This window comes from Mus caroli, chromosome 16, assembly GCF_900094665.2.
Source record: "Mus caroli chromosome 16, CAROLI_EIJ_v1.1, whole genome shotgun sequence".
NCBI classification, from domain to species: Eukaryota; Metazoa; Chordata; class Mammalia; order Rodentia; family Muridae; genus Mus; species Mus caroli.
The window spans coordinates 12,276,257-12,293,657 of NC_034585.1; the positions used below are offsets into that span (position 1 = coordinate 12,276,257).

Below are 17,401 nucleotides of genomic sequence, written 5' to 3' on the forward strand. Positions count from 1 at the left end.
ACAGAGAAACCCTGTCTCGAAAAACCAAAACAAAACAAAACAAAACAAAAAAAAACTTGATATCCATATAATGTTCTGTAGGTTTAGCCTTGTACTCCTAGATTCCTCAGCTATAGGTCGAGGTGAGGGGGAGGCAAATTTAATTCTGATTGGCCTACATTGGCCTTTAGACCAGTTGCACCTGTTAATGTTGCTTTGGATGGTATAGGTTCGGAGCCGAGGCAGCCAGTAGCTCAGTGTTGACTTCACCAGGAGTTACCCTTCAGGCTGTAAAAGCCAAGAGTTCATGTGTCACTTTGCACAGAGTATCACCCTTCGCTTTCTCAGCATTATGTTGCTTGTAGATGGCTTGTGGCAGGGAATTCTAGTCTTAGATACTTCCTCTTTCTTTCCTGCAGATTTCTGTTGTATGCAGTGGAGGAATATACTCTTACTGCAGTGTTGAACTAGGATTGGACAGTAGACTTTTATGGTTATGAAGCCAGACCCATAAATCTATATGCATGCACATTTGAATCTATATGTAATTTGTGTCACATTTTATATATTTTCTCAGTTTGCCTATTAATGTGACATGAGGAGGAGAATTATTACATTTTTTCATTAAACATCAGAATGGACTGTTTTATGCTTGTTTTCTCTGTATTATTACAGGTATTTTGAAGCTTTAGTCAACAACATGTCCTTTGTGAAGTATAAAGAAGTCTATGCAGCTGCAGCCGAAGTTTTAGGACTCATTCTTCAGTATGTTACTGAAAGAAAACACGTGAGTGCTGCATAGTGCACTGGTGACTATGATTGCCCTATGTCCTCCTTGATCCTACTGGGCACAGGAGGGCATCTCTTCCTTTTAACAGTACTGCCTTTGGTGGGAGGATGGTATGTAGGGACTAAGGTTTGAGTGTGTGACAGAGCATTTGTCTAGCATCCATGAAGCCCTGCCTGCCCCAACAGGACAAAAACATGCAAACATTGGTGACTTCTTGCTGCTATATTCAGAGCAAAGTGACTAGCCAGGCATTGCTTCCAGGTTACCCTATTGGTTCACTTCTCACTGTGTGACTGTTTTGTTAGCTCTTTGCTCTGATCTGGTGATCTTTTGTTACACCCCTGAACATCTTATCTAGCCTCATGGATTTGAAAGCCATCTTTATCCATCAGGGTGGAGGCTGTGCTATGGGTACCATCAGGATAAGTGAGGACAGACTTAGTGGTGCTAACAACTTGGAATGCACAGGAAGGGACCAAAACAGCAAACTGGACTCTTGCCATTTCCATGACTGTAAATATGTAACTCAGGAAAGCAAACCCTTAGGAAAATGGAGCTTCATTTTTATTTTGGCATTGTAGCCTCCCACCCTTTCTACTTTATAAGCTTATTTTTAATTTTTATTACCTTTTTAAACAACAGTTTCACATGTGTGTGCCTTGTATACTTACCTCGCTATGACCTTGGTCTACCTTCCACCCTCACTACTACAACTGATCTCTCTCTCTCTCTCTCTCTCTCTCTCTCTCTCTTTCTCTTCCCCTCCCTCCCTCTCCCTCTCTCTCCCCCTTTCTCTCTCTCTCCCCCTCTCCTATCCTCTTTCCCTCTCACCCTACCCACTCTCATTCTTGTGTATTTATTTTGCTTTGTGTCTTACCAAGTTAAAAACATTGGTGTGGCCACTGTTACATGTAGCTTTTTGCTACCCTGCCTAAGCCCCGGAAAGGGGCCGCATGACCAGTGCCCTCCCAGCTTCTCTTGAGTCCACAGATGAAAGACACACACACACACACAGAGACGCACTCACTTGTTCCTTTTCAACTTGCCTTCGTGACACAATTGCTGTGCACTACAGTCTTCCACCTGGAAAACATGCCCTTATCATTACTCTTAGCTCCGCTCCTCCCGCCTGCCCTAACTTTAGTTGGTCAGTTAAATCTAGTGCCTGCTAGACATCTCTGACCACCCACCTATGAGCTGCAGCCCACTACTCATCCTGAGACCTCACATAGTTGCCTGGTTCCTCTCTCTCCAAAGCAAGGCGATCCTCTTTCTCTCTTGTGTCTCCCTTTTCCTCCAGGAACCTGGAAGTCCTGGAAGGCCTGTACCTTCTCCCCAGCAATTGGCCCATGGCTTTCTTTACTGGCAGATCAAAAGCCAATTGGGAACAGGATCTTCCATCAGAACTGCCCCTATACCTCACCTTTTCTGTCCAATAAAATATAAAAAATAAAAACTCTTCTCCCAGACAGAAATTGAACAAAACTATAATAATCATGTAAATTATACAGTATGATATAAAAATGGCACCCAGTCCATCATATTTGTCGATTAGAAAAAGTACTCTACCAGCATTCCTAAGTTAAAGAATTATGGATCTATCCCTAGATCATGTTTACATTTTAGCCTTTAATGCCATCTGAAAACCATGTCTTCTACTCTAACCTCTCTCTCAATGTTAAACAACTTAACTTTGATTATGAGACTTAAACTAGTCTTTAACCCCATCAGAAATCCGAGAATGACTTAAACATTATCTGAGTCTATAGGAAGCACCAATGCCTGACTACCTGGACAGCCTCCTAATGCCTCAAAATGTTGGAGCATCAGTCTTCAGCATTTTGGTACAGGATCATCTGACAGACCTTTGCAGAGCAGAATAATTAAGGACTGCTTACCCTGTCTTGGTAGAACCAGCAGTCGAGTATTTTGCATAATGTGTCCTTTTCCTGGAAAGTATTTTGTCTGCAGATGAAATGTGAGTTTCTTCCCAGTGCCTGCCTTGCCGGGAGAAGCAACCTTGCCTGGAGGTGACGATGCTCAGTTTCTTCTTTGAACCAAGGAGGGGCGCTGTCGGGAGTAGATGTGTCTCACTGTCAAATGATTAACAACATTAAATGCCACAGTCTGTGGATTTCTGATATTTTTGAATACTATCTATATAAATAAGATAATCTGAACCTTGACTACTCTTATCTATTTCTAATTGAAATAGATCAAAAACACCCTTTAATTACATCCCAGTCTGATATAACCATGAGTTTGCTCTCTGACCCTTAACTCATATTGCTTAGTCATCTAAAAACAGTTTGTAGTAGCAGTTATTAGAAGGACTGGGTCTAAGCTTTGTATTTTCAAATGAGTTGTATGGGCACAATGTCTATCTAAGAGTAACAATATTAATCTCAAATTTTACATCAGTATAAGAAATTCATACTGATGAGAACCTTAAATCTGTATCAAAATAAATCTGTACCAATATAAGAAATTATACCTTCAACTTTAAATCAATTATAAAAATTTATACCAGTTAAGATTATGGCTACACAGTCAATTCCACCTATTCTCTCCCTGTTCAAAATTATGACCATTCCCAAATTATCCCTTAAAATGAACACTTTTTGTAAAATAATCATTACCAGACCCCCCCCCCCCAAAAAAAAAAAAACCCAGGGAATTGGGCTGACAACTCTCTGTAACTTCTTCTAGGTTGAGGAGGGGCAGTGAAAAATTCTTTAAAGAGGTGGGAAGGGGTAGGAAAATTAGACAATTTGGTTAGACTTCAGAAAGCTAGCTTTAGCATCTGTTATCCAGACTCCATGCTTAGAAGGTTTAGGGCTTGACTGAAGTTCTGACTAGATCCATCTGAAATGTTGAATGAGGCAAGATGACCTGGAATCCATGATAATCAGTCCAAGCAGGTTAGTTCAGCATCTCTGAGGATGAATCTTGCAAAAGCTGTACATTCTGTAATATATTAATCTCACAACCAAAATTTTAGTACCATTAAGATATCCATTAAGATTGTGCAAGGTGTACAGTTTAGTTAAGGAAGAAATTCTGCTCCTTGTTTGAGCGTGTGAAAGAAAGCTGTCTTTTTTATGAGTTAATTTTATTAATAACCAATTATAGTAAGTCTTCATGCCATGTGAAGGATGGCACAATGAGTCTTCACCTGTCCTGTTTGATTCTCGTGAATTTGTCTAGTTCTGCAGGGGTCTCCCTCTGTCATATCTGACCCATATCACTCTGGAAAGGATCTAGAGCCTAGTCTCCTTCCCTGTCAACACAAATGCAGAGCCTTCCTCCCAGAATAGTACGCCCTTGAGCCAGTAACTGGATATCATTAAACATTTAGCTTGACTTCTCTCCCAGAGGAATTTTTATATAACCACCAAAGTCAAAAATCACACTCATTTTGATAATTAAAACAATTCAAAGTAAATAAAGCAATCTAAAGAAATATTATCTGTTGAGACAGTGCTTCTACTGTCCCCTGCCTGACCTTCCATGAGATCAAAGCCTAAATTATTTATTTAATATCTCTGTCTACTTACTATGTGAGCCTATTTCCAGGCTTTCTATATAATTCTCAAGACCTAAATTCCTACTGTCTGAGATAGGCTAGGCACCCTATTCCCTGCTTGCTGTATTAGCCTATTCTTATAAGTAAACTTCTAATCTGTCATACCAGAAATCATCCCAGAATTCCTGTAGAGCCCACGTTCAAGGAATTTTGGGTATATCCTGGCAAGACCTTTCCCAATCTTCTCTAAAGTATTTTTTCCTTAAATCTCACTATATTTTTAGTATTAGATCAAATTTAATATATATATAATATATATAAATATGAACAATATTGAATTATTCAAACACAAACAACTGATTAGTGACATTCAACGTAAAATGTTACAGAAAATAATCTATTCAACTACTAAATATGAATGATGAAGTTCCAGTAAAGTTATATTCCATTTATAATTATCCTAATACTCTTTTTAATTGATTATTTTATTGATATTTCAAATGTAGTCCCCCTTCCTAGTTTCTCCTTTGCTAGCCTCCTACCCCATTCCCCCTCCCCCTGCCTCAATGATGGTACTCCCCCCACCCACCTACTCACCCACTCCTACCTCACCTCCCTAGCATCCCCCTGTGCTCTGGGCATCAAGCCTCTACAGGACCAAGGGCCTCCCCTCCCATTGATGCCAGGCAGTCCTCTGCTACATATGCAGCTGGAGCCATGGAGTCCCTCCATCTGTGTTCTTTGGTTGGTGGTTTAGTCCCTGGTAGCTCAGGTGTGTGTGTTGGGGGGGGGGGGGGAGGTCTGGTTAGTTGATATTGTTGTTCTTCCTATGGGGTTGCAATCCCCTTCAACTCCCTTAGTCCTTCCCCTAACTCTTCCCTTGGAGTCCCTGTGTTCAATTCAATGGTTGGTCAGGCTCTGGTGGAGCCTCTCAGGGGACTGCTATACTATGCTCCTGTCACCAAGCACTTCTTGGCATCAGCCATAGTGTCTGGCTTTGGTGTCTGCAGATGGGATGGATCCCTTACGGTATATAGCAGTGTGGGAGTAGGGAACTCGGACTAGCCACTAGAAAATCAATCTTCCTTCTATCCCTAAAAGCAATTCAAATTTCATTTATCTCTGTCCTTTGTCCACTTGTTGGAGGCCAGCACCCTCACTGTCTGTCTCTGTTTCTCTGTCTCTGTCTCTCCTTCTCTCTGTCTTCCTCTAAGCACTTGTCATGAGTGTGTCTGCCCTTTTTACTTGCTAAACTGGCCATTTCAATCATTCACCAGATTAAATATTTTTAGTGAAAAGATGCATGTTAGACTACTCAGCACTCCATGCTGATCTGTAGTTTCAGCCCTAACAGATACACTATATGTATCAGTGGTGAAATAATTAAAATATTATACATGAGCTTTAAAATTATTGAAATTTCTGGTTAAGTATTTCCTCAGAGCATAATTTTTAGTCTCAAGTAGCAGTGAATTTGTCTTGAAAAACTATCCATTTAACCTCCATGCTTTTAAACATTTGTAATGATCTTCCATGTTTGTGAGTAAACACAGCTGAAATGAGTATTTTCACACTTGCAGTCAGTCTTCCTTGAGTACATGGACCATACTGGGTACTTGCTTTTGAAATCTTACATGCTGGTTCCTGTTGTAAGCCGGCCCGCAAGACAAATGTTCTGATCCAGGTCTGCGATTTTACACTGAGACTGTGCTTAAAAGGGGGAAAGCCCATCCCCTGCCAATCCATTCTTGGTGCCTGGAGCCAGCCTGCAGGATAGGATGTGCCTCTGGAATATCTCAGGGGCCTCTCAGCAGGTAGCAGTGTCTTGGAGAAGAGCAGTGGCAGGTGACAGAACAATAGAGCCATCTAGGTCAGAAGGCTTCCCCAGGTGGTCTCATTCTCAGTGGCAGCAAGGTTTGCATCAGCCTGCTTCAGGCTTGGGGAGGCTACAGGTTCCAGATCCTAGAGACACAGCAGGAAACAGGCCCCATCTCTGCTCTGGGAGAGCTCAGGGACAGACAGTATACAAATGAATATTTAATAGTGTTGAAGGGTGAAGAGACTGTGATCTGTGCAGGAAGACCATGATCAGGTCTCTTGAACTAGAGTTCAGTGTGAGGACTGATCAAGGCACCTAGCATAAAATGCATCTTAAATCGTATTTGATAAACATTAAACTAAAGAGAATTATGTCTTCTCAGAGGACTTGCAATGTTTCTATGTCAGAAGGAAGCACAGGGCATTAGATCATTGCACAGTATGGCTTTACTCCCTCACTGTCGCAGTTGAAGCCTGGGAACCTTTTGACTGTGTGGTGGCTACTACAAACTGGTGGCTGTTCCTAGCACTCAATTTTATCACTTGAATGTGAATCTTGGTGAAGGTCATGATGTTGGACGTGTTCCTGGGATTAACTTAAATTATTAAAATAAATTTCAGCACTTAACATAGTGTTCTACTTTTATGTGTTTGAAAGGAAACTTAATTTTTCAGGTGATAGCAGAGTTGGTATGTGAACTGGTTGTAAAACAACTGAAGCAACATCAAAATACTATGGAAGACAAATTTATTGTTTGCTTAAACAAAATAGTGAAGGGCTTCCCTCCTCTTGCTGACAGGTAAGGGACAATGGCAGGAGGCCTGGGACATGGGCAGGAGGCCTGGGAGCATATCAGCCCCCATCTTCTCATGAACCTCTTTACCTCCCCAGGTTCTTGAATGCTTTGTTCTTTCTGCTGCCAAAATTTCACGGTGTAATGAAGACACTTTGTCTGGAAGTTGTACTTTGTCGAGCAGAGGAGATCACAGGCCTATACTTAGAGTTAAAGAGTAAAGACTTTCTTCAAGTCATGAGACATAGGTAAGTGAGTATCAGGCCTCACTGACTAGAATACAACACAGACACAGTCACAAAATATTCTCTCGCCCGTGTATCTCCTTTAACTACCAACCACTTTGGGTGTTCAAAAGAAACATATTTGAAATTTCAACCCAAGGGGTAAAAGTGGTGAGAGCGTAGGAGGGAAATGAGATCCCAGCCCAGCCTCTGTCTCTGGAGCCTCAGGGAGTGGCTCCCAGTCCCATCCTTGGTTTTTCTCCTACATATGAAGACCATTGCTGTACTGCAGTACTTCAGACTGTCTTTAGACTTGTGCATGGCTTTCAGTTCTGTACCTATTTTGACAAGCAGGAACCTTCTTATGTTAACATTGTTCACTTCTTTTCAAAGTTTCAATTGAGTAGAAAGTAATTTAAGATAAAGCAGTTGGTCCCTTATTTCTCTGTCTTCTTGCATTTGTGATCTGTGTGTATGTAACACTTTCATGGTGATAAAATACTGGTAAGTATGTAATGTACTGATGACAAGAATGAATGTCATTGTGTCCTGCTCTCTTTCAGTACTTGCTGAAAGCTGACTGCTTTCAGGAGCAGGAGACCCTCAGATATTTAGGACTCGGGTCACAATTAGATCACTATCTGACAGACTAATAGCACCTGAGAGTGTTCTCACCTAAGTTCTTCATAATTTTACCTTATTTTGTCTGTCACCATCAGTTTCTTTAAATGAACTTTATTTTGAAATAATCTTTATAGTTACAAAAAAGGTAAAGATTTTATACAAAATTCCCATATATTCTTCACTCCTTCTCCTTTTACATGATCATAATAATCACAATTATGATTGTTAAAAGTAAAAAATTAGCATTACTATGAATAACCTAGTCCGACTTTCTCTTTTCAGCTCTTTAAAAATTCAGAATGTTTTAACCATGAAATTATGTGACCCTAAATTTTTGGGGTGTGAAGTTTTGAATGATTGCTTTAAGCTTCACATTGATTAATTACTTCGTATTTTTATATTTTTACATTTTAGTCTTCCTTGGTTGCAGGTTCCAGTTTCTTTCTGGTTGACTATTATTTTAGTAGGAGGGATGTTCAGTTGTACATGGTAATCTTTTATGATTCCTTTTTTTTAATTTTTTTTAATTTTAATTTTTTTTTTTTTTTAGGGCATAAATAACTATTTATGTCTGGTTCCAGTATGGTCAGGTTAATACATAAATACTTTAGAAACACAGAAGTTCACATTAGTGGAAAAATCCAAGTTTCTCACGTAACCATTCTTCAGTTAGATCTTCAGTGTTTCTTATTTCAAATACCTTGGTTAGCTCGGCAGTCTGGACTAGCTTGTTCTTACTCCCAGCGTACATCATCTGCTGCTCAGGCTTGCACCCGACAGGACTGGAGAAAATAAAGCAGAGAGGGTACGAGACTCTGCCGTCATCATGTTGGTATGTATAACTACACACAATGAAGCGAGGCTGCCGCTCAGGTAGTTCGTCTTTGAGTTCATCGGGAGAGACGCCCTCAAGCTCCTCATCCAGCCCCACCAGGCGTTTATCCTTGTCAATCTTCATTATAATAGCAGCATTGTGGGTTTCTTTTCGAAAACGAAACTTTCTCAGCTTTTCCACTAAATCTTCAGCAACATCACAAACCACCAAAGACTCACTCATTTTCCTTCCGGTCGTCAGCTGCCCGTTGCCGTGCGATCTCTTGGGCCCCTTTAAGAATGGCTCGGCAGCCACCTCCCTTCCTGCTTCGGCTGGCGCACCGCTCAGCCTCCCCCACCTAACGACATGGCCTCCTTTTTTTTTAAATGAAATATGAACATATTTATTAGGATGCTCAATAATGAACATGTTATCACTTTATTCATGTGAGGGAAAATACACCTGACCCATGCTGTGGGAAGAACAGGATAAGGGCTCCCAACACGGGCATCAAATGGTTCCACAAGACATCCCCATTTACCAAGGAGAGGATGTTTCCTGCTAGCACTGTCTCTGCTATAAGTTCCAGCAAATTGCCACGATCTCCACAGAATCCCTTTGAACTGATACTGCCCAAGATATGGAAGAATATCAGGCTACATACATCAAAACCACACAGGACATTAATAAATGGCACCCAGACATAGGCCCAACATCAAATTTCTTCAAATGATAAGGGGTGGGAGAGACTGCTACCCAAAAGAAATTCCTCAGTGTCAGTAACATTTATGGAGCTCTTATATCAAAGGCACAAGGGACCAGGGTCACTGTCATCCTACCCTGCGCAGTGGAATAAGTTTGCAGATGAAAGTATACACTGTCCCTGGCTTAAGTTTCTTCTGGTTCTTCCTGTTATCAAATGGTGACATTCTGCCTTTCACCTGTCTTAGCTATCATTTCATTTTTTATGGTAGGAGAGAATGAAGAGATGGTGAAAAATAACCTTATTAAGACAAAAATAAAAATATAAAATGCAGATGTAGTACAAAATAATAGTAACTGGCTGAAAATAGTACATGCTAACAGACAATATGACACACAAACAGGGTGGCAGTAGACAGGAAAGAGCAGAGGCCACGGCCTACACCAAAAGCCTTTCAATAGACTGCTGAATGGACTGGATCTGCTGCTTTAGTTGATAGCCTTCTTTGAGGGTAACAGAACAGGCGATGACTGGCCTGGAGACGCCACAGGCCTGTCCTAAAGCCTGCTTGGAGCGCACAAATACATAGGGCACATTCTTGTCTTCGCACAGCAGAGGGAGATGCAGGATGATCTCCGAGGGCTCAGCGTCTGCTGCCATCACAACGAACTCAGAGATGCCTCTGTTGAGGGTTTTGGTGGCTTCATTGGCTCCTTTCTGAAGCTGCTTGTAGATACATGACTATTGAACAAGGTCCAGCAGCTTCTTGGTGGGGTGGGCATCTGTGAGGGGATAGGCCTTTGGATTCACATCAGCCTCTGTCATGGCTGCAGTGCACCAGCCTCACCACGACTCGATGACAGTCCACCTCAAGAGAGACTCATGATTCCTTTTTTTAAAATAATTTTTATGTATTCTTTTACAATTTTGCACGCATACTTGTATGTAATGCCTTTTTATAAGAATCACTCCCAGTTCTCTTTTGTCCCCTTTCCCACTGCCATTCCTACCAACACACCTCCCTACTCTGACTTTATTTTTCTCTCTCTCATGTCCATTGAGTTTAACATGTATGTACATAGATATGGGGTTATTCACTGGATTATGGGTACCTTAAAAAACTGCCTGCACCAGTGAAGAAAAAAGATTAACCTCCCCAGCCACTGTTAACTACCAATAGCTTTTCAATAGGGTGGACTGGCATAAGCGACCAATCACATGCCAGTGATAGAAGTATTCAGTCCTGTTCAGGTGGCCATAGCTTCTGTGAGTGCACATGTGTAGTGGTCATCTCATGTCCTGAAGACAGCATTTCACAGCATTCTTCCATGCCCTTTGGTTCTTAACTTCTTAATACTCTTCCCCTCCCCCGACCCCCCCTTTTTTTTTAAATTGGATTTTTTTTATATTTACACTATAAATATTAGCCCTTTTCCTGGTTTCCTCTCTGAAAAACACCCTCCCTCCCTTTCACCTTCCCCCTACCCCTGCTCACCAACCCACCCACTCCTGCTTCCTGGTTCTGGCATTCCCCCACACTGGGGCATACAGCCTTCCTTAGGATAAAGGGCCTCTCCTCCCATTGATATCCAACTAGGTCATCCTCTGCTGCATATGCAGCTGGAGCCATGAGTCCCACCATGTATGCTCTTTGGTTGGTGGTTTAGTCCCTGGGAGCTCTGGGGGTACTGGCTAGTTCATATTGTTGTTCCTCCTATGGGGCTGCAAACCCATTCAGCTCCTTGGGTCCTTTCTCTAGCTTCTTCATTGGGGACCCTGTGCTCAGTCCAATGGATGGATGTGAGCATCCACCTCTGTATTTGTCAGGCACTGGCAGAGCCTCTCACGAGACAGCTATATCAGGCTCCTGTCAGGAAGCACTTGTTGGCATCTGCAATAGTGTCTGGGTTTGGTGATTGTAAATGGGATGGATCCCCAGGTTAGTCAGTCTCTATATGATCATTTCTTCAGTCTCTCCTCCACACATTTTCTCTTTAACTCCTTCCATGGGTGTTTGATTCCCCCCTTCTAAGATGGATAGAAGTATCCACACTATGGACTTCCTTCTTGAGTTTCATGTGGTTTGTGGATTGTATCTTGGGTATACTGAGCTTCTGGGCTTCTGGGCTAATATCCACTTATCAGTGAGTTCATATCATGTATGTTCTTTTGTAATTGGGTTACCTCCCTCAGGATGATATCCTCCAGATCCATCCATTTGCCTACGAATTTCATAAATTCACTGTTTTTAATAGCTGAGTAAATGTACCACATTTTCTGTATCCATTCCTTTGTTGAGAGACATTTGGGTTCTTTCCAGCTTCTGGCTATTATTAATAAGGCTGCTATGAACATAGTAGAGCATATGTCCTTACATGTTGGAGCATCTTCTGGGTATATGCCCAGGAGTGGTATTGCTGGGTCCTCAGGTAGAACTATGTCCAATTTTCTGAGGAACTGGCAAACTGATTTCCATAGTGGTTGTACCACCTTGCAATCCCACAAGCAATGGAGGAGTGTTCCTTTCTCCACATCCTCGCCAGCATCTGCTGTCACCTGAGTTTTTGATCTTAGCCATTCTGACTGGTGTGAGGTGAAATCTCAGAGTTGTTTTAATTTACATTTCCTTGATGACTAAGGATGTTGAACATTTCTTTGGGTGCTTCTTGGCCATTTGATATTCCTCAGTTGAAAATTCTTTGTTTAGCTCTATACCCCATTTTTAATAGGGTAATTTGTTTCCCTGGAGTCTAACTTCTTGAATTCTTTGTATATATTGGATATTAGCCCTCTATTAGATGTAGGATTGGTGAAGATCTTTTCCCAATCTGTTAGTGGCCTTTTTGTCTTCTGACAGTATCTTTTGCCTTACAGAAGCTTTGCAATTTTATGAGGTCCTATTTGTCTGTTGATCTTACATTAGAAGCCATTGGTATTCTCTTCAGGAATTTTCCCCCTGCGCCCATATGTTCGAGGTTCTTCCCCACTTTCTGTATATAAGTTTCAGTGTATCTGGTTTTATGTGAAAGTCCTTAATCCACTTGGACTTGAGCTTTGTACAAGAAGATAAGAATGGGTCGATTTGCCTTCTTCTACATACTGACCGCCAGTTGGGCAAGCACCATTTGTTGAAAATGCTGTCTTTTCCACTGGATGGTTTTTAGCTCCTTTGTCAAAGATCAAGTGACCATTGTGTGTGGGTTCATTTCTGGGTCTTAAATTCTATTTCATTGATCTACCTGCCTGTCATTGTACCAAAACCATGCGTTTTTTTTTGTTTTTTTTTTTTTTTTTTTTTTTTTTTGTTGTTGTTTTGTTTTTTTTTCACAATTGCTCTGTAGTACAGCTTGAGGTCAGGGATGGTGATGCCCCCAGAAGTTCTTTTATTGTTGAGAATAGTTTTTGCTATCCTGAGTTTTTTGTTATTCCAGATGAATTTGGAAATTGCCCTTTCTAAATCTACAAAGAATTGAGTTGAAATTTTGATGGGATTACATTGAATAAGTAGAGCCTATTTGGAGTTCTGTAGGCTTCTTGTATGTTCATGGGCATCTCTTTAGGTTGGGGAAGTTTTCTTCTATAATTTTGTTGAAGATATTTACTAGCCCTTTAAGTTGGAAATTTTCATTCTCTTCTATACCTATTAGCCTTAGTTTTGGTCTTCTCATTGTGTCGTGGATTTCCTGGATGTTTTGGGTTAAGATTCTTTTGCATTTCACATTTTCTTTGTGTGTTGTGTCAATGTTTTCTATGGTATCTTCTGCATCTGAGATTCTCTCTTCTATCTCTTGTATTCTGTTGCTGATGCTTGCATCTAGGACTCCAGATCTCTTTTCTAGGTTTTCTATCTGCAGGGTTGTCTCCTTTTGTGATTTCTTTATTGTTTCTACTTCCATTTTTTGATCCTGGATGATTTTGATCAATTCTTTCACCTGTTTGGATGTGTTTTCCTATAATTCTTAAAAGGATTTGTATGTTTCTTCTTTAAGGGCTTCTACCTGTTTACCTGTGCTCTCCTGTATTTCTTTAAGGGAGTTATTTATGTCCTTCTTATAGCCCTCTATCATCATCATGAGAAGTGACTTTAGATCCATATCTTGCTTTTCTGGTGTGATGGTGTATTCAGGACTTTCTGTGGTTGGAGAGTTGGGTTCTGATGATGCCAAGTAACCTTGGTTTCTGTTGCTTCTCTTCTTAAGCTTGCCTCCTGATCTGATTATGTCAGGTGTTCTCTGCCCTCGATATCTCTGATTGGAACCTGTCCTTCCTGTATTCCAGGTTGAGTCAGAATTCCTTAGAGTCCAGCTTTCTCTGGGATCCTGTGATTCTGGGATCCTGTGATCCTGAGATTCTGGGTGTGTCAAAGTGCTTGGCAGTCAAGTTTCCTCTGAGACCCTGAGATCCTGGTGTGACCAAGCTCCTGGGATCCTGGGGTCCTAAGATCCTCAGTTTGTTAGAGCGCCTGGAAGTCGTACCTCCTCTGGGGGCTGTCTTCTGAAATCAAAATCAAGGTAGACCAGCACCGACTGGAAGGAAGCCACTGGCCAGGTGGGGTTCCTGTGTCCCTGCTCCTGCTGGCCCCCGGCACTCCTGGTTGTGTTGGAACAGATGTTGTGTCCCACTTACCAGTGATCCTAAGATCCTGGGCATGCTAGGGCACCTGTTGAGTGGAGAGTCCTCTGGGGACCATGGGACTGTCTGCTGAGTTCATGCCCAAGGTCTCTTTCTACTCTTGATCAGTGATATTTCCAGATACTTGGGGGGCTGTGTGAGTCATCTATCTATCCTGTTTAGGACTGAACAATCAACAGTCACTTCTCAGAACTTTGAAAATGTGTTAGTCTATATTAACCATTATCCACTTACAAAAAGAAACTTTTCTGGCCAGGGTTGAGAATATCATTAATCTATGGTTATGAACATAAATATTTAGAAAGTGTGTATTATTTAGCAAAACAATAGTAAATTTTCCCCTTAGGGCATATGAGCTCTCTAGCCATGAACTTTTGACAAGGCTTATAGTACAGATGTGAATTTCTTTTTATGGAGCAGGCTTCAGATTAATCAGATTATCAGCTGCTGGTTACTCCCTTAGCATTCATATCACTATCAGACCAGTCAGTACATCTATCTCTTTTTTATTGGTTATTTTATTATTTATATTTCAATTGTTATCCCCCTCCCCGGTTTTCTCTCCACAAAACCCCTCCCCCACCTCCCCCTCTGCTCTGCTTTTATGAGGGTGTCACCCAACCACTCCTGCCTCACCACCCTAGCATTCCCCTACACTGGGGCATCGAGCCTCCACAGTACCAAGGGCCTCCTCTCCCATTAATACTAGATAAGTCTGTCCTCTGCTATTTATGCAGCTGGAGCCATAGGTTCCTCCGTGTATACTCTCTGGTTGGTGCTTTAGTCCCTGGGAGCTATTGGAGGCAGGAGGGTCTGATTGGTTTATATTGTTCTTTCTATGGGGTTGCAATCCCCTTCAGCTTCTTCAGTCCTTCCCCTAACTCCTCCATTGGGGTCCCCATGCTCAGATGGTTGGCTTCAAGCATTCAAATCTGTAATGGTCAGGTTCTAGCAGAGCCAGTCAGGGAACAGCTATGTTAGGTTCCTGTCAGCAAGTGCTTCTTGGCATCAGCAATACTGTCTGGGTTTGGTATCTGCAGATGGCATGGATCCCTGGGTAGGGCAGTCTCTGGATGGTCTCTCCTTCAGTATCTGCTCCACTCTTTGTCCTTGCATTTCCTTTAGACAGGAGCAATTCTGGTTTAAATTTTTTGAGATGGGTTGGTGGCCCCATCCCTCAACTGGGCAGGGTGGGGGTGGGGTGGGGCACTCCATGCTTATCCACTGGATATGGTCTCTACAGGTTCAATCTCCCCTGTTGTGTATTTTGGCTAATGTCATCCCTGTTGGGTCCTGGAAACCTCTTGCTTCCCTGGCATCTGAGACTTTCTAGTGGCTACCCTCAGTTCCCCATCCCTCACTGCTACACACCTCCATTTAAATCCCTGATCATCAGTACTTCTCTCCCTACTCCTCCCACACCTGATCCTGTTCCCCCTTTTCCCTCTTCCTCCTCTCTCCCTCCCAGGTCCCTTCCTTCCTCTACCTCCCGTAATTATTTTGTTCTCAGTGGACACATCTTGCTTTGCATGTGAGGTCTACTACTAGGTAGAACCAATGGGGACTTTTCCTCAGTGGTCTGGATTGCATAGCACCTACGGAACGATGAATGCTAGCCAGGAAGGATGTTTGTAAGTCAGGTCCAATTTAATTTCTCTATGTCCTATAATTAGAGTATATGATGTTTCCGCAGCAGAGTCTTACCATTTAGTTCTAGTGAGCAACTAAGTGTAATAGCAACAACCTGCATTATTCTAAGGTTCTCTGGAGCTTCCATGACCATCAGCGAATAGAGAGGTAGCCTAATCACTGGCTACTAGGATTTTCACTTGATAACCCATGGTTTGTGTCTGCAGTATTGTCCACACATGTAGTGTACCTCTGTACTCAAACCCTGTCTTGAAAAACCAAAAGAAAAAAAAAAGCAAGCAAGCAAACAAACAAAATCTACTTTTAAATTAACTTCTCAAGTAATGACTTTCTATAAGACCTCTGTAACTAGTCTGTTTTGGTTAATCACCCCCAAACCTGTCTTCTGCCCCATCCTTCCACACACGGTGTTTCCCTACTTGTTCCTTTCTCTTGTTCTCAGCCCATGCTCTGTCTACTTCTCACATCACAGGCGTTTTTCCATCCACTCCTCACTTAAGGCCTCTCAATCCCTCTCCCATCTTATTGCCCTTTGTATATAGACACAACAAATTAAACACTCAAATCTGCAATGTTGAGTCCAAGATCTACTTACTAGAGTTGTCTCTCTGACTTTCCTTAGTATAATACTTCCCATCCATTTTCCTGGTTTCATTTTCCTTTATAACTGAGTAAAACTCTTATGTATGTGTTTATATGTGACAGCTTTTCATTACTCTTTCATTAGTAGACTTGAAATGTAGTGTTTAAATTGTAACATCTTTTGAAATTTTAGAACAAGATAAAAATGTTACTTTTCATACTTTGTAAGTATGATAATAATTATTGTTAAATTTATGTTACCAAAAATCTTCTTTATTATAGAGATGATGAAAGACAAAAGGTGTGTTTGGATATAGTTTATAAGATGGTGGCAAAATTAAAACCAATAGAACTCCGAGAACTTCTGAATCCTGTTGTGGAATTTGTTTCCCATCCTTCTCCAACATGTAGAGAACAAATGTATAATATTCTTATGTGGATTCATGACAATTACAGGTTAGCCATTCATTGCATTTTATATCATTTTTTTAAAGAAAGTCTGTGTGCATGTATGCATGGTGTGTGTGTGTGCTTGTGTGATCACAGACATGTGCCTCTGCACAAAGATCAGAAGACAATTTCAGGTTTTGGTCATCCCCTTCTACTTGTTTCTGATGTAGTCTCTGTCTACACACACACACACACACACACACACACAATCTGTTTGTTTTAAGTATATGAGGGCCCTCTTACAATCTTACCTTCATAGTAAACCTTTTAAGAGAAACATCTCCCAGGCAGTGTCATCCCTCTGTTGCCTGTAGAGGTGACAAGACTCAGGGCACAAGGAAAGTCTATCCTGATCTCACACCTTTAGCAGCTCTATCAAACTGCCTCGGCCATCAGTCGCATACAAACCCACCTTTGCTTTAATACAGACTGTGTGCTTATAGAGTAAAGCAGAATACTAATAACTTTGTTATTTTTTTCAAATAGAGATCAAGAGAGTCAAAAGGATAAAGACTCACAGGAAATATTTAAACTGGCAAAAGATGTACTGATTCAAGGACTGATCGACGAGAACGTTGGACTCCAGTATGTACTTCTTCTGGAATAAAGTAGATCAGAATTAGGTTATTGCTTTCAAGACTAGCTTCAAGTGTTTACTGTGATATCATCATTCTTTCTGTTTCCTGCATTTTCTAATCCTTAGTGAAATGTGTTTTAAATCACACATGAGAAATAAGATTTTAACATCCTGACAGGTTATTTCAAAATAAAACTCATGGAAAGGTGGTTAGGACAAAGTGCTTATTATAAAGTGA

General features: G+C 41.3%; 1 protein-coding gene and 2 pseudogenes across 2 annotated transcripts in view; 1 reads left to right on the forward strand and 2 right to left on the reverse strand.

Moving 5' to 3' along the window:
- Positions 1–17,401, forward strand: part of Prkdc (protein kinase, DNA-activated, catalytic subunit) — a 198,462-nt gene that overhangs the window by 102,991 nt on the left and 78,070 nt on the right. Inside the window, exons 52-56 of the mRNA XM_029470470.1 lie at positions 655–766; positions 6,789–6,913; positions 7,006–7,155; positions 16,419–16,592; positions 17,073–17,171. Of these exons, the coding sequence (XP_029326330.1) occupies positions 655–766; positions 6,789–6,913; positions 7,006–7,155; positions 16,419–16,592; positions 17,073–17,171 (660 nt within the window). The remainder of the gene's footprint in view (positions 1–654; positions 767–6,788; positions 6,914–7,005; positions 7,156–16,418; positions 16,593–17,072; positions 17,172–17,401) is intronic.
- LOC110311469 lies at positions 8,306–8,902 on the reverse strand (annotated as a pseudogene). The gene has a single exon (XR_002379956.2). The product of XR_002379956.2 is annotated as a glia maturation factor beta pseudogene (transcript).
- On the reverse strand, positions 9,711–10,097 carry LOC110311470 (annotated as a pseudogene).